Consider the following 22500-nt stretch of genomic DNA (forward strand, 5'->3'; position numbering starts at 1 on the left):
ACGAAGATCGACTGTGTGCGAGTGGCCACTAAAGGTAAAAGAGAGCTCTGCATTTTATTTTGAAAGATTCTCCAGTTCATTTAATTTGAAAGGTATTGAGTTCAGTTTAATTTTTTTTTATTGAACATTTATTTAATAGAAAAGTGTGGAAATGGTTTTATCTTCAGATAAATGTTATAGCATTTTTTTGTTTTAAATGTGTGATACCAGCTTAATTATAGTTGGTATATAATGCACATTTATTTTTAAAGGAGTTGTATGCATTTTTTTTTTTTTTTTAAACAACATTATAAAATGCATCGTATTGAGAGAAGCATGGAGTATCTTTTATTTTGAAAGGAGACAGAGCACACTTTAATTTGAAAATACATTTTATGCTGAAATGTGTATAGTCCATGTTCAAGTTTTCACAGTACATTTTATTTTGAAAAGTATTGAGTAGATTTTTGTGTTGAAGAGGATTCACTTTATACTTTATTTTGAAAGTTGGGGATCATTTCCTTTTCTAATATGGTCCGTAATCATTTAATTAGATAAGTATTCAATAACATTTATTTTGAAAGGTGTTTTGTGTATTTTGTTTTGAAAAGGGTATACACACACACACACACACACACACACACACACACACACACACATGCTAACACAAGACTCTGTGTGTGTCCAGAGAGCTGTTCAACACAGCAGCCCAACACGCTGCTGTCCCCCCCAATGAACATCCAGGGTTATCACACACACACACACACACACACACACACACACACACACACACACACACACACACACACACACACACACACACACACACACACACACACACACACACACACACACACACACACACTAATTGACTGTTGCTGCTTTAATCAGCTTTTATTGGAGCTCAGTTCTGCTCGCTAACGACACCAGATGCTGATTGGCTCTGCCGGCCCCCTGACACCTGTCAGTCACGCTGCAGCAGCCAACCCCGTCTCCCAGAGGGATTCGTGTTGGGGAGCGCAGTCCACCCCCTTCCCTTTCAGTGTACCCACGATGCCTTGCAGCGCTAACAGTGAACAGAGCTGATGTGAATGTAAAGAAGAGCTGATCATCTGCTGAATGTTAAAGGGACAGTTCAGAGACACACAGAGAGACAGACAGAGAGAGACAGACAGACAGACAGACATACAGAGAGAAAGACAGACAGAGAGACAAAGAGAGACAGAGAGAGAGACAGACAGAGACAGAAAAATAAAAGTCTAATTATTACTCTTTTTTTTGTCTATATAAAATCATTTATAAATTGTATTTGTTTTATTCATCTACAGCTTATTATTATTATTAATATTTATATTATTTATGTACATACATGTAAACTGTATGTAAAGTATGAACATGTTAAAGTCATGTACACCAGCAGTTTATAACACATTGTTATTAAGTGACATATAAATACTAATTTACACGTGTGGACATAAACAATCTACATGTATGTTAGAGCTACATGTATTCCTATGAACACTTTAACATACGTGTTCTGTACAAAAACTACACGTCTGGTTCTTCAGAGCCATGCTGTTACGTATCGATCAGATTCATTGAACATGTATGCACATGTTTACAGCTGCTTCTGCTGCATGATTGATTACTAATGTCTGACGATCGATCAGCTGCTCAGAACCTTTCTTCCAGGTCTAAAGCACTTCCTGTTTGAGGTGGGTGGGGCCCGTCTCACTAACTAAAGCACTTCCTGTTTGAGGTGGGCGGGGCCCGTCTCACTAATTAAAGCACTTCCTGTTTGAGGTGGGTGGGGCCCGTCTCACTAACTAAAGCACTTCCTGTTTGAGGTGGGCGGGGCCTGTCTCACTAATTAAAGCACTTCTTGTTTGAGGTGGGCGGTGCTCGTAATGATGGTTAAAATGATTCGATGTGAAGAATAAAATGACGCTGTGTAAGATGAAAACTGTAATGTCTCTAACATCTGTAGTATCTATAGTATCGCTAATACTTCTAATATCTCTAATAGCGCTAGTATCGCTAGTATCATTAATATCACAAATATCGCTAATATTGCTATTATCGCTAGTGTCGCTAATATCTCTTATATCTCTAGTATCTATAGTATTGCTCATACTTCTAGTGCCTTTAATATCTCTAATACCGCTAATATCGCTAGTATCACTAATATCACAAATATCGCTAATATCTCTGTTATCTTTAGTATATCTAATATCTTTAGTATCTCCAGTATCTCCAATATCTCTAATATATCTAGTATCTCCTGCATCTGTAATAACTTGTTTCTCTAGCATCTCTAATATCTTTTGTATCTCCAATATCGCTAATATCTCAAGTATCTCTAGTATCTCCAGTATTCTTAATATGTCTAATATCTCTCTTATCTTTAATATCTCTATTATCTCTAATATCTCTCAAATGTATTGTATCCTTAATATCTTTAATATCTCTAATATCTCTAACATCACTAACATCTCCTGTTTAACTTGTCACCCGTTGAGAATCTCAGATTGTGATCCATCAGACCTCAGGACAGTTGTCCACTTCACCTCCGTCCATCTTCAATGATCTCGGTCCAGAGAAGGCGGCGGTGTTTCTGGATCATGTTTCTATCTGGTTTCTTCTTTGGAGAGTTTTAACATCATTTGTGGACGCAGCGATGAACTGTGTTCACAGACGATGGTTTTCACAAGTGTTCCTGAGCCCATGCAGTGATTTCCACTCCAGAATAGTGGTTGTTGTTTTTTAATGCAGTGAAGATCTCCAGCATCAAATATTGGTTCCGTTTCAACATCTGATATGTTGTCTTTGGTTTATTTTCAATTTAATGAGTTTGCAAGATTTATAAATCATTTCTTTCTGGTTTTATTTAAATTTTACACAGCGTCCAACTGTCCATCAGGTCGTAGATGATGAGAGGAGATCTATGAGTCATGTGACTGGTGTGAAAGATCACATGACCCGTCAGACGTAGAAATAAAAGGATGAACTGCTCGTAGCTTCGTTACAGCATCATCGTGAATCCTCACGTTACGTACTGATGAGGGAGAACATGCTGCATGTCACTAATCTTTCTGCTTCAGTACAAACGCCTGCTACAGCCTGTCTCTCTCTCTGCACCTGTCTCTCTCTGCATCCATTCCTGGATGAGCAGCTGCTATAATCGTCACCCAGCTCACCACACCGTACATTCGCATCGCCCCAGCCGCCGGCGACAAGCAGCTAACAGGTCAGACACACACAAACACACACACACACACACGCAGACACACACACACAGCACGAACACTGTCAGTGCCATCACTCTGAAGAAGTTCAGCACTCGACCAGCAGGGGGCAGTGTGACAATGAGAAACTCGTATAAGTTTTACGAAGTCACCGTTTTCTCAACATCAACGTTATGATGAACTTATCGAGGGTCGCTATGGTTTGTGTTCACGTTGTCCAAACACTGAAAATATTCTGGTTCAGATTCTAGTCTGCCGCCCAGTGGAGACACTTTTTAACCCTCCAGATACACAAACAGGGTTACCGACATGACAACAGGGTCGCTAACATGACAACAGGGTCACTAACATGACAACGGGGTTGCTAACATGACAACAGGGTCACTTACATGACAACAGGGTCACTAACATGACAACAGGGTTACCGACATGACAACAGGGTCGCTAACATGACAACAGCATTACTGACATGACAACAGGGTCGCTAACATGACAACAGGGTTACCAACATGACAACAGGGTCACTAACATGACAACAGGGTCACTTACATGACAACAGGGTCACTAACATGACAACAGGGTTACCGACATGACAACAGGGTCACTAACATGACAACAGCGTTACCGACATGACAACAGCGTTACCGACATGACAACAGCGTTATTAACATGATAACAGCGTTACTAATATAACAACAGTGTTACTGACATGACAACAGCGTTACTAATATAACAACAGTGTTACTGACATGACAACAGCGTTACTGACATGATAACAGCGTTACTAATATAACAACAGGGTCACTGACATGAAAACAGGGTCACGAACATGACAACAGCGTTACTGACATGACAACAGCATTACTGATGTGAAAACAGCGTTATTAACATGATAATAGCATTACTAACATGACAACAGGGTTACTAACATGACAACAGGGTTACTGACATGACAACAGGGTCGCTAACATGACAACAGCGTTACTGACACAACAACAGGATTACCGACATGACAACATCTTTACCAAAATGACAACAGGGTCACTAACATGACAACAGCATTACCAAAATGACAACAGGCTCACTAACATGACAACAGCGTTACTGACATGACAACAGCGTTACTGACATGACAACAGCATTACTGACGTGAAAACAGCGTTATTAACATGATAATAGCATTACTAATATAACAACAGAGTTACTAACATGACAACAGCGTTATTAACATGACAACAGCGTTACTGACATGACAACAGCATTACTGACGTGACAACAGCGTTATTAACATGATAATAGCATTACTAATATAACAACAGAGTTACTAACATGACAACAGCGTTATTAACATGACAACAGCGTTACTGACATGACAACAGCGTTATTAACATGACAACAGCGTTACTGACATGACAACAGCGTTATTAACATGACAACAGCGTTATTAACATGACAACAGCGTTATTAACATGACAACAGCATTACTGACATGACAACAGCGTTATTAACATGATAACAGCGTTACTAATATAACAACAGGGTTACTAACATGACAACAGGCCAATAAATAATTAACCCTGCCATGTTTTAACACTTTAATATTGTTCCGCGTACCGTCCTGTCAGAGAGCACTCTGCTGCTGAACAGGTGCAATACACACATACTCGTTCAGTTTAAATGTTTACCAGCCTGAAGGCAACACACACTCCTATAGATCGGTGTGTGTGTGTGTGGGGGGGGGAGAGGTTGTGTCACCAGCACGCCTCAAACACTAAGAGCTGTTCGCCTTGTATACACACTGTAATACACACACACACACACACACACACAGACACACACACACACACACACACACACACACACACACACACACACACACACACACACACACACACATTAATACACGCACACCTCCCACTCATCGTGACTGGCTGAAGCCCCGAAGCAGAAAACAGCTACACTTTCACATAAAAACAGCTTCTCTATGGCCTGCTGTGACACACACAAGCACACAGATTTACACACACAAAGAATAACACACTAACTTACACTGAAACACACACAGATAAATTCTGTCTTCAAAGCAGTGTTTTGATAGCCTTTAAACTGAAAACAGAAGCTCTCTGCCTCCGAGGGGGTGATGATCTGTGTGTATGTGTTAGCGTGTGTGTGTGTGTGTGTGTGTGTGTGTGTGTGTGTGTGTGTGTGTGTGTGTGTGTGTGTGTGTGTGTGTGTGTGTGTGCACGTGTGCGCGTGCGTGCGTGCGTGCGTGCGTGTGATGAAATATAGATACAGGAGGCAGCGGATAGTCAAGCTCATCTGACCTTGAAGAGACAAAATGAAAACAGGAAATAAAGGAAACTTTCTCGACGTGTCAGAAGCCATTTGCAGCTGAACTGGGCCGACTGGTTCTGTTCTAGACCACGACAGACCTGAATCTGGTTTACTGGGTCCTGTACTGGTTCCTCTAAATACCAGCTGGACACCTTTGTCTTAATCAGAGGGAGAACAGGTTGATTTCAGTCCCACGTGTCCTCAGTGCAGTTGTGTCCCCATTCGGATGGATAAACCTGAGACTGATGACTGATGGCTGCTGTCAGCGTCTGATTGGAAAAGTGGAGTCGCTCTGAAATGACACATTACAGCAACGTTCCTCATCTACCGAGTCTCACACACACACACACACACACACACACACACACACACACACACACACACACACACACACACACACACACACACACACACACACACACACACACACACACACAACAGGGTAATGGGTTTTTCATGGGACTGACATACAATCACATTATACAGTCAAAGGAGAAGGACTCGTTTTTCCATCCCTCGTCAGTTATTAATGGTAGTTAACAGTAATTAATGATAGTTAACTGTTATTAATGGTAGTTAACAGTAATTAATGGTAGTTAACTGTTATTAATGGTAGTTAACAGTAATTAATGATAGTTAACTGTTATTGGTGGTAGTTAACAGTAATTAATGATAGTTAACTGTTATAAATGGTAGTTAACAGTAATTCATGATAGTTAGCAGTTATTAATGGTAGTTAACCGTTATTAATGGTCGTTAACAGTAATTAATGATAGTTAAGTTATTAATGGTAGTTAACAGTAATTATCGATAGTTAACCATTATTAATGGTCGTTAACAGTAATTAATGATAGTTAACAGTTACTAATGGTAGTTAACGCTGGTCACTGGTTTCAGGAGCTGCCACCAGGAAACCAGAACCAGAACAGGAGAAACAGTCGGATCACACTGTGAAGATCGCTGGGTCCATCGCCGGCATCCTGCTCTTCATCATCATCTTTCTCGGCGTCATCCTGCTGATGAAGAAACGGTAAGACGATCACGAACACGCACAGATCACATGACACAGAGAACTCTGAACACGAGGTTGGATTGTTCTCTGCTGAGGAGGAAACAGCCTGTAGACACTGCGTCCTCCCAGCAGGGGGCGCTGCTGCACACTGAAGGGAAATGTAAGAACAGATCGGTCCGACTCACAGAGGACATTAGTGTGTTTAAAGTTGAACAGTGTGTGTGAATACGTGTTACATCAAAGAATAATAATGTGGACGACACAGAGGATGAGGAGGATGATGAAGATAATGAAGATGAAGACGAGGAGGATGAGGAAGATGAGGATGAATAATGGAGCAGTAATCACCATTAAACTGTATCTGGACCCACTTTATTCTTTAACATCAAACACACATCCCACTGGGACGCACACACACTAATACATACACAGACACACACATCATTTATTCGCACACATAAACTGGAAGAGAGAAGCTGTGTGTTCGCAGCGCGTCGGAGATGAAGGAGAAATTTAGATGAAAGAGCGTTTTATTCTTTTTTTCGGAGTCGCCTCGAGCTGAATGGCTTCAGGCAACAGAGACACACTTCTACTGCACACACATTTACACAGAGGGTGTGTGTGCGTGTGCGTGTGCGTGCGTGTGCGTGTGTGTGTGTGTGTGTGTGTGTGCGTGTGTGTGTGTGATCTCCTCACTGATATCACAGAGACAGAAAACGAGAGCGGCGTCTGTTGGCTCTCTAACGAGCGTGTTAATGTTGACGGGGTGCGTTTGATTTCCACTCTGTGACCAAACGGAGGTCAGACTCATTACAGCAGGAAGAGGTGTTTAAAAGTGAGACGGCTGCAGGCGACATGAAACACGTCCTCTCTGTCAGAACCTCCATGTTCTCCAGCAGCAGCTTCTTTATGTCGTCAGGGAACATTTGGAAGACACAATTTGTCCCCATTAGAGCGTGTCCTGTCTGCAGTGCATCATGGGTAATCAGACACCGTCACTGATCTCTATGATCCTGAAGGGAACTAAAATCCGACAGATTGTCAGGCAGCTTCTGAACTGATGAGGAGCTGCAGTTTCATCTCAGGGTTCATTGTAGTGAAGCGTTCAGCACACAGGGGGCGCTGTGGAGAGAACATAATGATGGAGGGTGACTGATGAAATATGATCACATGACAAGCAGGGATGGGAAACCTTTTCAAACTAAGAGTTTAACTAATTAATGCAGCTGTGAATGAATGAGTGAATCGTTACAGACATCAGACATCCAGATGTTCATAGAACCAGTGTTTATTATATTTATAGTTTTATTGATCTATATATAAATGAGTTTTATATAAAACAACAATTCGGTGTTCCAGCTATAAAATAATTATTGTTTATTTATTAATAATGTAAACAACATGATGATGTGTGCTTTAATATTCAGAGAATTCACCTCATGTATTCGTATATTCACCTCGTTAACCAATCAGATGTGTCCCCGTCCCCCTACACTTTGATCACCAATCACCTCCCTCCACCCCTCCATCCCCCCACCCACCTCACCCCTCAATGATTCGCTGACATTAATCTGTTGTTTTCCTTTTTCTGTTTTCTTTTTCTTTCCCTCCGTTTCATCCCTCCCTCCGCCCCCGCCCCCCTCCACACCCCACTCAGACGAAGAAATTATCACTCCTACACTTACTACCTGTAAGTAACCTGTTTGACCTCTGACCCCTCACCCTGAGTTCTGAGTGTGTCCTGCCTGCACCCCTGCTTACCCTTAACCTCTGACCTCTGACCTCTGACCCCTTTACCTAAAACTCCTCCTCAGTGTGACCCCTGACTGTTAGGCATTAGTCGCCCCCCAACCCTCCCCAGTCCAAGACTTGTTGTTTTATCATCAACCATGACCTCTGACCTTTACCCTTAGTCATTAACCTTTGACCTTTGACACCTGACCATCCAACCTCAGCTCAGGTTCAGTGGTTACTAACTTCACCTTTGACCCCTGACCCCACATTTACCCATCAATCTTTCAGTCTGACCTTTGCCAAGAAGGGTAAAGCTAGTGGTGACCTCTGACCCTTGACCTCTCCAGTCTTACATTTCATGGTAAATCTTAACTTTTAACTCCAACATTACACTGATCCCTGACCACTCCCCGGGTCCTGTTATCAACTGAACTGTGACTTCTGACCCCTGACCTCAGCTATGATTTCAGATGAATGTATTTACCAACTCTAAAACAGTCTGACTTTCACCTTTGACCCATGAACCTTGACCTTCAGTACATCTCCTTACATTGTACACTTTACATCTGAACTTCCACCAATTTGAACTCATAACTCCCCCTGACCTCTGACTTTTGACCTTCAGTCCCTCCTTGCTTGCTAACATGTTTCAGCTTTAATGTGAGTCTGACCCATAACTTTGACCTTTAACCTCTGGCACACTTCTCCAGTCTAACCCACATATAGCCCAGTGTTTGAGCTCATCACCAGTCGCCAGTAGTTGTAGGAGACAGTTAGATGAAGGTTTGAAAACAAAGACGTTACCATGACGATCCTTAGCCACATCTTATAACCTACATGTGAATTAAGGTGAAAATATGAAGGACCAAGAACAGAACCATGACGAACCCTGAGAAACTCAGAAGAACCGTGACTTACCCTGAGGAACCCCGAAAAACTCTGAGGAACCATGAGAAACCCCGAGAAACTCAAAGGAACCGTGACTTACCCTGAGGAACCCCGAGAAACTCAGAGGAACTGTGAGGAACCCTGAGGAACTCGGGAACCCTGAGGAACCCTTAAAAATTCAGAGGAACCGTGAGGAACTTAGAGGAACCCTGAGGAACCCCAAGAAACTCAGAGGAACCCTGAGGAACCGTGAGGAATGGAGGGAGGCTCTGCCCCCGCTTCACAAGGCGTTTTTCAATATTTTTTTTATATTTTTGGATGTTTTTGGATGTTTTGTTTGTCCACCATGGTTTTTAATAACAGGTTCAACTCTCCTGTTTGACTGATGAACATGTTTCTTTAGTTCAACTGAAGCGAAAAAATGTATTCCTCTTTATTTATATTATTTCTAACTATTTCTGTTTATTTACATTTATTTCTGTTTATCACTATTCATCTCTATTTACTTCTATTTATCTGTATTTATCTGTACTTACCCCTAATTATATCTATTTAGCTCTATTTATCTTTATTTAATTCTATTTATTTCCCGTACCAGCTGTCGTCTTTTTTACCTTCTTGAATTCTTTCGTGGATCTTAAAGAACAGAAATCTGATCAGATTTTATTTCTTAATGGAAACTTTTTTGTAGTTTTTTAATTTGTGACTTCATTCAGCACGAGTGTGTGTGTGTGTGTGTGTGTGTGTGTGTGTGTGTGTGTGTGTGTGTGTGTGTGTGTGTGTGTGTGTGTGTGTGTGTGTGTGTGTGTCTTGTAACGATCATTTGATCAGACAGGTTTATTACAGACAGCTAATTCTATTAACCCTGCTTCACTGCACACACGCACACGCACACACACACACACACACACACACACACACACACACACACACACACACACACACACACACACACACACACACACGTTTATTCCTGCTAACAGCATTGTCCTGTCGCTCATTAGATTAGCATAGATTAGCCTCGACATGCTGCGTGTGTGTTCATGTTAAGTGTTGTTAATCAATCAACCCCCGACACCTTGCTGATGATGTCATGACACACACACACACGCACACGCACACACACACACACACACACACACACACACACACACACACACACACACACACACACACACACACACACACACACAGATGCCTCCATTGAAATCAGATATGAATCATATAAAAGCTGTTTGCTGCAGCGTCTTCCTGCTGAAACGAGTCGACCTCCTGCTCTCTATCTGCTTCTATTCACTCCTCTCAATAGGTGGAGGTGTGGGTGGGGTGGAGGGTCAGGAGCAGAAAAACATCAGATTTTGGGGAAGAAACTCTTCAACGCCTGCTGACAGCCAAGTGTTCCTGAGCCCATGCAGTGATTTCCACTGGTTCCTCTTCTCCGCTGTGAGCGGCTTGTTGTCATGTAGGAGGAGCCTGTTGCCATGGCGACACAGTTCAGGTGGTTCAATGAATGTTCCCCTCGGAAGGTCTCAGTAGAACCCACCTGGTGTCTCCTGACCTGACGCCTTTTTCGGTCTCGGACAGTGAAGCTCCGCCCATCTTGAAACGTGATGTCATCAGAACACCTCGCCCGCCTTGTCGCTTCATCACCGTAGACTTTCTGAACATTTCGAGGGTCTCTGTTGACCATTTACAGAGTTGGGAAATCTCTGCATGGGCTCAGGAACATGTTCACGTACCAGTGGTCACGTTAACGTGAGGAACTCGTGATACTTTCTCATGACGGTTGTTGCTTCCTGCTCCACTGTGCTGCGTTCAGGAACATGTTGTAATCTAAACATGAAAACATTAAGCACCCTGACTGTGACGTGTTTCTTATTAGTTAAATTCAATGACAAATTTCATTTTCTTGTTAAAAACCTGTCAGGAGCAGTGAAGCATGTTGTGTGTTCGTGTTGCTGCAGTGAATGAAGTGTGTTTGTGTGTTCAGGTCTGAATCAGAGAAGAAGAAAAGCTGCAGGTTTTTACTGTCTTGACAGTACCACAGAAGAAGAAAAGGGAGACGTGAGGGGGAGGAGGGCAGCACCTCGCCTCGGGGCGCTTTCACTGTCCTCCATCTTAACCCCGGCACACACACACACACACACACACACACACACACACACACACACACACACACACACACACACACACACACACACACACACACACACACACACACACACACACACACACACACACAATGTCTCTCTCCAGTTTAAAAGCCTGATTTCTACTTATTTATAAATTTCGGCATCTTTTCAGGTCAGGGTTAAATTTGTGTGTGTGTGTGTGCATGTGCGTGTGCGTGTGCCTGTGCGTGTGTGTGTGTGTATGTGTGTGTGTGTGTATGTGTGTGTGAGCAATCGGACAAATGGATTTTCTTTTTTCCGACTCTCAGAATAGAAAGAGAAATGCGTCAAGCATGAAAAGATGTTTTCGTGGTCTAAGGAGGATTTTTTTTTCCTCTGCAGTTTCAAACCTGCAGAAATGCAGAATCTTTTTCCGCAAAGTTCACCGAAGGATCAAATCTGACCGTAAATATCAGACTGTCAGTTGAAGTAGAGCAGAAACATAAAACAGGATGAAAAGGAGACGACGTCGGTTTTAATGACTCGTAAATTGAAAAAGCCGAACTAATGCACAGATTTACTGGTTATCTCATCTCCGCTGCAGCCACAGCTCGTTAACTCCAGCAGACCGCCTTAAGTGCCTGATGTATCTCAGTCAGAGTGTAGTTATAACGCGTAGTTATAACGCGCGGTTTTAACGCGCGGTTTTAACGCGCAGTTTTAACACGCTGTTATAACGCGTAGTTATAACGCGTAGTTATAACACGCGGTTTTAACGCGCGGTTTTAACGTGCGGTTTTAACGAGCAGTTTTAACACGCTGTTATAACGCGTAGTTATAACGTGCAGTTATAACCAGCAGTTATAACGTGCAGTTATGACGTGCAGTTATGACGCGTAGTTTTAACGCGTGGTTTTAACGCGCGGTTCTAACGCACGGTTTTAATGCGCAGTTTTAACGCGCAGTTATAACGCGTAGTTTTAACGCGTAGTTTTAACGCGTAGTTATAACGCGGTTTTAATGTGCAGTTTTAACGCGTAGTTATAATGCGTAGTTATAACCTGCAGTTATGACACGCAGTTATAACGCGTAGTTATAACGCGTAGTTTTAACGCGTAGTTTTAACGCGTAGTTATAACGCGGTTTTAATGCGCAGTTTTAACGCGTAGTTATAATGCGTAGTTATAACCCGCAGTTATGACACGTAGTTTTAACGCGTAGTTTTAACGCGTAGTTATAACGCGGTTTTAATGCGCAGTTTTAACGCGTAGTTATAATGCGTAGTTATAACCCGCAGTTATGACGCGTAGTTTTAACGCGTAGTTTTAACGCATAGTTATAACGTGTAGTTATAACGCGGTTTTAATGCGCAGTTTTAACGCGTAGTTATAATGCGTAGTTATAACACGCAGTTATAATGCGGTTATAACGCGCAGTTATAACGCGCAGTTATAACGCGCAGTTATGACGCATAGTTTTAACGCGCAGTTTTAACGCGTAGTTATAATGCGTAGTTGTAACGCGCAGTTATGACGCGTAGTTTTAACGCGCAGTTTTAACGAGCAGTTTTAACGAGTAGTTTTAACGCGCAGTTATAACCCGCAGTTATAACGCGCAGTTTTAACGCGCAGTTTTAACGCGTAGTTTTAACGTGCAGTTTTAACGCGCAGTTATAACGCGGTTTTAACACGTAGTTTTAACGCGCAGTAATAACGCGCAGTTATAACCCGCAGTTATAACCCGCAGTTATAACGCAGTTTTAACACGTAGTTTTAACGCGTAGTTATAACGCGCAGTTATAACGCGAAGTTTTAACGCGTAGTTATAACTTGTAGTTATAACGTACTTTTAACACGTACTTTTAACGCGTAGTTTTAACGCGTCGTTATAATGCATCATTTTAACGCGTAGTTATAGCGCATAGTTATAATGTGTAGTTTTAATGTGTAGTTTTAACGTGTAGCACCGCTTAAGGCCACCTGGGGACAGACAGAAAACAGACGGAACCTTGAGAACTAAAGAAGAAACGTTCCGCGTCCTGTTCTTCAGATAATTACCCAGCAGCCACCTGTGCTCCTCAGTGTGTTTCCAGAAGCTGAAACACGCTCATTGTGTCTCCACAGTAAGTTGGCCAAGAAGAGGAAGGAAACGCTGAGTTCCAGACAGGAAATGACCCTGATGGTCAACAGCTCGCAGCACACAACCATGGTGGACACACACACACACACGCTGAATGGACGCAGTAAGTACACACACACTCACACACACACAACCATGGTGGACACACACACACAACCAAACATCTACACACAACCACGGTGGTGTGATGGTTGTATGTCTGTGTGCTGCTGGTTGTGTTGACGTTGTGTCTCTGTGCAGCCGTGTCGTCTCCGTCCTCCTTCACCCTGAAGACGAACACCATCAGCACCACCGTCCCCGCCTCCTACTACCCAGGTGAGACCCACCGTCACGCCGCCGACACCACGACACTGAGGGTCACATGACCAGAGTATGTTTGAGTGGCACAGAGACACCAGCAGCTGATTGGTTCTCAGGTGGGGCGACCACCTCCACCTGCTCTCTGGCTTCATGTGGGTGCAGCAGTGGAGGAGGGTTGAATTTAAATCACATCTGTGCTCTCATCACCTGAATCAGCTGAGCCAATCACAGCAAAGCATGATGATAGATGAAATAAATAAGAATAAGAAAAGGCCTAAGTAGAGGCCTTTTGAACGACTGCTAGTATTAGTATTAATGTGGTGGATTGGTGGACTGACGACCAGTCCTGGTACACTGGTGGTGAACCAAACGTCTGAATCACATGATCATCGCATGATCAGAAAACTCACCCAGGGCTGGTGGCGATCGACTGTTTTGTCCAGACTAAATCCAGATTAAACCGACGTTAAACCGACGTTCAACTGACCTTCAACCAACGTTAAACCAACGTCCAACCCAGATTAAACCAATGTTCAACCGACGTTCAACCGACCTTCAACCGACGTTAAACCGACGTTCAACCCAGATTAAACCGGCGTTAAACCCGACGTTCAACCGACATTTAACCCAGATTAAACCGGCGTTAAACCGACGGTCAACTGACGTTCAACCGACATTCAACCCAAGTTCAACCGCCGTTCAACCAAAGTTAAACCGATGTTCAACCGACGTTCAACCGACATTCAACCCAAGTTCAATCGCCGTTCAACCGAAGTTAAACCGACATTCAACCGACGTTAAACCGACATTCAACCCAAGTTCAACCGCCGTTCAACCGAAGTTAAACCGACGTTCAATCGACGTTAAACCGACCTTAACCGACGTTAAACCGACGTTCAACCGACGTTAAACCGACGATCAACCGACATTCAACCGAAGTTAAACCGACATTCAACCGACGTTAAACCGACGTTCAATCGATGTTAAACCGACGTTCAACCGAAGTTAAAACCGACGTTCAACCGACGTCCAACCGAAGTTAAAACGACGTTCAACCGAAGTTAAACCGACGTTCAACCGAAGTTAAACCGACTTTCAACCCAGATTAAACCGGCGTTAAACCCGACGTTCAACCGATGTTAAACCGACGTTCAACCCACATTCAACCCAAGTTCAAACGTCGTTCAACCGACGTTCAACCCAAGTTCAACCGCCATTCAACCAAAGTTCAACCGACATTCAACCGAATTTAAACCGACGTTCAACCGACGTTAAACCGACATTCAACCGACATTGAACCGACGTTAAACCGACGTTAAACCGACATTCAACTGACCTTCAACCAACGTTAAACCGACGTCCAACCCAGATTAAACCAATGTTCAACCGACGTTCAACCGACCTTCAACCGACATTAAACCGACGTTCAACCGACATTCAACCGAAGTTAAACCAACATTCAAACAACGTTAAACCGACATTCAACCGACGTTGAACCGACGTTAAACCGACATTCAAACGACGTTCAAATGACGTTCAACCGACGTTAAACCGACGTTCAACCCAAGTTCAACCGCCGTTCAACCGACGTTAAACCGAATTCAACGAACGTTAAACCGACGTTCAACCAACGTTAAACTGACATTCAACCGAAGTTAAACTGACGTTAAACCGACGTTCAATCGACGTTAAACCGACCTTAACCGACGTTAAACCGACGTTCAACCGAAGTTAAACCGACGGTCAACCGACGTTAAACCGACATTCAACCGACGTTAAACCGACATTCGACCGAAGTTAAACCGACATTCAACCGACGTTAAACCGACGTTCAACCGACGTTAAACCGACGTTCAACCGAAGTTAAACCGACATTCAACCGACGTTAAACCGACGTTCAACCGACGTTAAACCGACCTTCAACCGACGTTCAACCGAAGTTAAACCGACGTTAAACCGACCTTCAACCGACGTTAAACCGACGTTCAACCGACGTTGAACCGACGTTCAACCGACGTTAAACCTATCTTCAACCGACATTAAACCGATGTTCAACCGACGTTCAACCGAAGTTAAACCGATGTTCAACCGATGTTAAACCGACGTTCAACCGACGTTAAACCGACTTTAACCGACGTTAAACCGACGTTCAACCGAAGTTAAACCTATGTTCAATCGACGTTAAACCGACTTTCAATCGACGTTAAACCGACGTTCAACCGAAGTTTAACCGACGTTCAACCGAAGTTAAACCGACGTTCAATCGACGTTAAACCGACGTTAAACCGGCGTTAAACCGACGTTCAATCGACGTTCAACCGACCTTAACCGACGTTAAACCGAAGTTAAACCGAAGTTAAACCGACGTTCAATCGACCTTAACCGACGTTAAACCGACGTTCAACTGAAGTTAAACCGACGTTCAATTGACCTTAACCGACGTTAAACCGATGTTAAACCGACGTTCAACCGAAGTTAGACCGACGTTCAACCGACCTTAACTGACGTTCAACCGACGCCTTGCAGGCTGACTCTTCTTCTTCTTTTTCTTCTCTTTCCTTCGTCTGCTGCTGACGTCCTGATGCAGATCCCTTCGTACCGACTGCCATTCTGGGTGAGAATCTTTCCTTTGTTTCCTCTGTAGGGCAGAAAAACCGACCTGGTAGACAGACAGGAAGGAGACAGGAAGGAGATAGACAGACAGGAAGGAGACAGTCAGACAGACAGGAAGTGGACAGACAGGAGACAGGAAGTGGATTTCTGGCTTCCATCCATCCCTGCTTGCTTCTCGTTCGGCTGCTTTTGGTTCTTTGGGTTTTTTGTTTTTTATTTTTGAAGATTTGTAACCTTATTTTAAGTTTTTAATATTTTTCTTCCATGTTTAAAGTTAATATTCATTTAATTTGACAGATTTTAGTTTAGTTTTGTTGATTTTTTTTTTATATATATGTATAACATATGTATATTTCATTTTTATTTCTAAATTTATAGTTTGTAAGATTTATTTAAAATTTATTAAATCTCATTTTCAGGAATGTACTTTTTAGTTATTTACTGTTTTCTTTTTAAATGTAAATTTGTCCTTTTCTCATATTTTTATTTATCACACTTTGATTTCTCTATTATTTTTATTTGGCATTCCTTTTGTTACGTAATGAATAAGATGAGTAGATGTTTGGTTTTGTGTGAACGACGGCGGGCTTCACTCCATCACCGCATCACAACATTCCTGCGTGTCGTGTTGACGTCACGTCTGTCTGTGACCTCCGACCTCTGCATGGACACAACACGCCCACCTGGTCGGGGGGGAGGAGCACTGAACACAGCGAGGAGGCGTCGCAGGTTCTCACTTCCTGGACGTTTTGTTGTTTGTAGACTTTATAAGATTTTCTTTATTTAAAGGTGATGTAAAAATATAAAACTCTAAATATTAAATCAAAATATGTTCATGACGCGTAAGAAAACCAATCACTCATTGATCGGTACTATTCTACGATGAACTAAGAATCATCTTCATCATCGATGAATCTGATAATGAATTTATTTTGAGTTATTTGAAATAGAAAATCATTCGAAATCTGAACGTTTTCATTAAAATCGACCAAATTTGTTTTTTCTAAATTAGCTAATTAATCAAAAACCTTTGAGAGGAACTTAACGTCAGTAACAAATCGGCAGACTGTAGCCACACCCACCAGTGATGTCACAGCGGGCTGACCACACCCACAGCACACGTTTACATGGCTGCAGTCTGAACTTTGACCCCTGGAGGTCGTCAGAAACAGAACAGCAGCCGGTAGTTTTACCTCCGAACCGTTTCTGGCGGTTCAGAACCGTCCAGGTCTTCTCTGATTGGTCGAGAGCCGGACGGACGTCCTTTTCTTAGTCTCGTACTGAAACGATGTAAAACAGCTGTTTGATCGTCGTGGAAACAGAACCAGGGACCGGTGGAACCTTTGGTTCTTTAAAAAGTGTAGATGAGACTCAGTTCATCCGGATGTCTTTGAACGCAGCGAGTCGAGATCCTCCATTCAAATCTGAAAAATCTGCAGTTGAACAGAATTTGTCTTTCATACCGTCTCGTAACTCCTGGAACATAAAAACGTCTTCTGTGTGTTTGTGTTTTAGCCCCTCCCACATCCGCGACAACAAACATGTTACCCGCTCCGGCTAAACTCCGATGCTAACTCCTGCGCTAAAACGCTGCTAGGCTACGTAAACACAAAAGTGAAGGGAGAGAAATCGTACGAGCAAAATTTGACACAAATTCCCGTTTCTGCTCTCTCCTCGGGCTAGCTAACCTGTCCTCAGGCTAGGGACGTTAGCCGAGGCTACGAGTCCTACACTCAGGGTAGTTAGCCAGGCTAGCTAGGTTAGCGCTTACTGTTAGGAGCTATCGTCCTGTTTGATTCATGCTAGCTGTGTGTTAGCAGTAGGCTAGTGAGTGCGTAAGTTGTTGCTTACACCTGTCTCCTCTCTTCTTCTCTTCTACCTTTCTGTGTAAAGTGCCCATTAATGGTAAGTGGTCAAACTTGGGGCTGGGGGGAGGGGGGAGGGGCTCATGGCGGGGGGGTGTCTGTCACCACTGCGCATGGAGCCACACCCACCACCCACTGTGATGTCATCAGTTAGCAACGCCTCATTATTTTCCCCTCTGTGAAAGTGTGACGTCACAGCACCAAACTCCTCCCACCATTTCAAGTAAAACCAATCAGCTTGCAGCTCTTTCCATCTGATTGGTTGCCGCTTCTGTCATAGTGGTTGTCTCATCCGTCCAATCACAAGCCACCACTTCCATCACATTTCCCACCTCGCCACGACTGGTTGGGCTGTTTGGATAGAAGGTTCCTGATTGGTCAGTCAGCCCCGAGGCTAGCCAATAAGAACAGAGGTAGCGAGAGTAGAGGAAGTGTGTCCACCGCGGGTTTGCTCAAAGGTTCAGGTCAGAGTCCTGGACGTTTTCCTTCCAGGGTCAAAGGTCGATCACAGAGTTTAGCTCCGAGGTTTGTTCTGTTCCAGGACTCTGAACTCTGCTCTTCTCACACTGCAGCTCCCAGAACCGGGACCGCATCTGGACCAGTACCACACCATGCTGTACTGGATCCGGACCAGTACTCGTACTGGATCCGGACGAGTACTCGTACTGAATCCGGACGAGTACTCGTACTGGATCCGGACCAGTACTAGTTCCTATGTTGCCTGTCACATCATTGATCGGTGATTGATTGATAGTTTTGGCGGCAGTGTGAAAAGAAACCAGCACCAATCACCATCCTCTCTTCAGTCTTGTGATCTGATGTCACGTGTTGTGTGTGCCATCCATCTGTGTTGTCGTGGTAACGACGTGGTAGCCGTGGACGTGGACCAGGGCTTGATGTTGTGGGATCATTGGTCCTGATTGAGATATTGATCAGTGGACAGAGACGAGACCAGAACTTCCTACTGATCTAGAGGTCCATCAATGAGTCCAGAATGTTCCAGAATGTGAACGTGACCCGTGGTACATGAACATCAGTGATGTCACCATGGAAACCTGAAACTGGAGCAGAGAAACATCAGATTTTGGGGAAGAAACTCTTCAACATGCCCGCTGACAGCCAAGTGTTCCTGAGCCCATGCAGTGATTTCCACTGGTTCCTTGTCTCCACTGTGAGCGCCTGGTCGTCATGTTGGAGAAGTCTGTTGCCATGGCAACACAGTTCAGGTGGTTTGTGTTCTCTGGGTTTCAAAGATGCAGCAACAGACAGGAAACTGAAACAAAGTGACAAAGAGGGAAGAAGAAGAGCACACAGACTGAATACAGCAGGGAGGGAAGGACAACGAGGGACAGATGGAACTAATCAGGGGGCGGGGCCAACAACCATACAAAGGACAGGAAGTGAAACGAGATACAATCAAACAGGAAGCACCAAACCCAGACTGACCTGAAGACTAGGAACCAGAACAGAAGCTCAGAAGGTCCTGGTGGAACTCGGTGTTGACAGTCTGACTCTGGGGGACCAATTCACGGTGACACCAAGAAAACCCACCTGGTGTCTCCTGACCTGACGACTTCTTCGGTCTCGGACGGTGAAGCTCCGCCCCTCTTGAAACGTGATGTCATCAGAACACCTCGCCCGGCTCGTCGCTTCATCGCCGTAGACTTTCTGAAGACTTTCAAGGTTCTCTGTTGACTGTTTACACAGTTTGGAAATCACCGCATGGGCTCAGGAACACTCGGTTGTGAACATGTTGAAGATTTTTAGTTTTTCCTAAAATCTGCTGTTTCTCTGCTCCAGTTTCAGGTCCGTGATGACATCACAGAAGATCTGGTACCAGCGGTCACGTTACCGTGGTGATCAATAACTCTGAATACTTGATGATGACGGTTGTTGGTCTTCTCTGTGCTGCGTTCAGGAAGTCTCTGAACTATTGATCCTCTCCTATGAACCACAGGAGGTAAAAACAACCAAACAGATGAGAACCGTAAAGACTGAAGTTGAAGTAGAAAGACGATGAGCAGCTTCAGTTCTTACAGAATCACAACCGATCGGGACGTTGAAGGTTTTAATTCAGATTTAATGAGCAGATCCGATCGTTGCTACCAAACTCTGGATCCTCTGTTGGAAGATCCGCTGACAGTAAATCATCCTGAACAGGAAACGGAACCTCTCCTGTTCGACAGCTTCCTGTCCGACCCGACCGGATCTGATTCCATCGGTGTGTCGATCCGATCGGGGGGAAGATCCCGGGTTCTGACCCGGGTCGGTCTGGTCCGGTCCAACGGCTTTCCAATTCATGTGTTAACATTTCAAAAAAATGAAATGTAATGTGTTTCCTGTCCTTGTGTCTGTCCGTCTGAACTGTGTCTCGTCCTGCAGACGACAGCCACACGATGACCAGTGAGACCAGCAGTCTGGTCCAGTCGCACTACAAGCAGCGGGAGTCGGAGCGCGAGGCGCTGCCGTACCAGACGGGCCAGCTGCACCCGGCCATCCGGGTCGCCGACCTGCTGCAGCACATCACCCAGATGAAGTGTGCCGAGGGCTACGGCTTCAAAGAGGAGTACGAGGTAAGGACACACACACCTGCTCACCTGAGGGGGAGGGGCTTTACAACTCAGACTCAAGCTCAGGTAAAGAGCCGCCATGTTTGTTCCAGCGGATCAGATGTCGGCTGTTTTTTGTCCAGTTCAGAGATTCTCTTCCAGGTGAAACTGATTCGGAGCATCTCAGCTCCTCCTGAGTCTCCTCCTCATCCTCGGTCCTGCTCATCCTCGGTCCTCCTAATCCTCGATCCTCCTCATCCCCGGACCTCCTCATCCTCGATCCTCCTCATCCTCGGTCCTCCTCATCCCCGGTTCTCCTCATCCTCGATCCTCCTCATCCTCGGTCCTCCTCATCCTCGGTCTTCCTCATCCTCAATCTTCCTCATTCTCAGTCCTCCTCGATCCTCCTCATCCTCGGTCCTCCTCATCCCCGATCCTCCGCATCCCCGATCTTCCTCATCCCCGATCCTCCTCATCCTCGGTCCTCCTAATCCTCGGTCCTCCTCATCCTCGATCCTCCTCATCCCCGGTCCTCCTCATCCTCGATCTTCCTCATCCTCAGTCCTCCTCGGTCCGCTTCATCCTCGGACCTCCTCATTCTAGATCCTCCTCATCCTCGGTCCTCCTCATCCCCGGTCCTCCTCATCCCCGGTCCTCCTCATCCTCGGTCCTCCTCATCCTCGATCTTCCTCATCCTCTGTTCTCCTCATCCTCTTCATCCTCGGACCTCCTCATCCCCGGTCCTCCTCATCCTCGATCTTCCTCATCCTCGGTCCTCCTCATCCTCTTCATCCTCGGACCTCCTCATCCCCGGTCCTCCTCATCCTCGATCCTCCTCATGCTCGGTCCTCCTCATCCTCGGTCTTCCTCATCCTCAATCTTCCTCATCCTCAGTCCTCCTCGATCCTCCTCATCCTCGGACCTCCTCATCCTAGATCCTCCTCATCCTCGGTCCTCCTCATCCCCAGTCCTCCTAATCCCCAGTCCTCCTCATCCTCGGTCCTCCTCATCCTCGATCTTCCTCATCCTCGGTCCTCCTCATCCTCGGTCTTCCTAATCCTCAATCTTCCTCATCCTCAGTCCTCCTCGATCCTCCTCATCCTCGGACCTCCTCATCCTAGATCCTCCTCATCCCCGATCCTCCGCATCCTCGGTCCTCCTCATCCTCGGTCCTCCTCATCCCCGGACCTCCTCATCCTCGATCCTCCTGATCCTCGGTCCTCCTCATCCCCGGTCGTCCTCATCCTCGATCCTCCTCATCCTCGATCCTCCTCATCCTCGGTCCTCCTCATCCCCGGACCTCCTCATCCTCGATCCTCCTGATCCTCAGTCCTCCTCATCCCCGGTCGTCCTCATCCTCGATCCTCCTCATCCTCGGTCCTCTTCATCCTCGGTCTTCCTCATCCTCGATCTTCCTCATCCTCAGTCCTCCTCGGTCCTCTTCATCCTTGGAACTCCTCATCCTCGGTCCTCCTCATCCTCGGTCCTCTTCATCCTCGGACCTCCTCATCCTCAATCCTCCTCATCCTCAATCCTCCTCATTCCCGGTCCTCCTCATCCTCGGTCCTCCTCATCCTCGGTCCTCCTCATCCTCGGTCCTCTTCATCCTCGGACCTCCTCATCCTCGATCCTCCTCATCCTCGATCCTCCTCATCCCCGATCCTCCGCATCCTCGGTCCTCCTCATCCTCGATCCTCCTCATCCTCGATCCTCCTCATCCTCGATCCTCCT

At 45.0% G+C, this 22500-nt stretch overlaps 1 protein-coding gene across 6 annotated transcripts in view; it reads left to right on the plus strand.

The window, feature by feature from the left end:
• Window positions 1–22500, plus strand: part of LOC138633758 (receptor-type tyrosine-protein phosphatase mu-like) — a 107327-nt gene that overhangs the window by 59635 nt on the left and 25192 nt on the right. For 3 of the 6 annotated variants that reach the window (XM_069720172.1, XM_069720177.1, XM_069720173.1), the window contains exons 17-24: window positions 1–34; window positions 3152–3226; window positions 6456–6588; window positions 8228–8260; window positions 13427–13545; window positions 13683–13757; window positions 16330–16356; window positions 20603–20793. The exon at window positions 1–34 is cut by the window's left edge and continues 3 nt beyond it. In XM_069720172.1, the coding sequence (XP_069576273.1) occupies window positions 1–34; window positions 3152–3226; window positions 6456–6588; window positions 8228–8260; window positions 13427–13545; window positions 13683–13757; window positions 16330–16356; window positions 20603–20793 (687 nt within the window). The remainder of the gene's footprint in view (window positions 35–3151; window positions 3227–6455; window positions 6589–8227; window positions 8261–13426; window positions 13546–13682; window positions 13758–16329; window positions 16357–20602; window positions 20794–22500) is intronic. The other 3 variants (XM_069720174.1, XM_069720175.1, XM_069720176.1) reach the window with 3 other exon arrangements.

This window comes from Brachyistius frenatus, unplaced genomic scaffold (genome assembly GCF_029030835.1).
Source record: "Brachyistius frenatus isolate BFR_SWC_R1_liver_20210118 unplaced genomic scaffold, ASM2903083v1 Contig_236, whole genome shotgun sequence".
NCBI classification, from domain to species: Eukaryota; Metazoa; Chordata; class Actinopteri; family Embiotocidae; genus Brachyistius; species Brachyistius frenatus.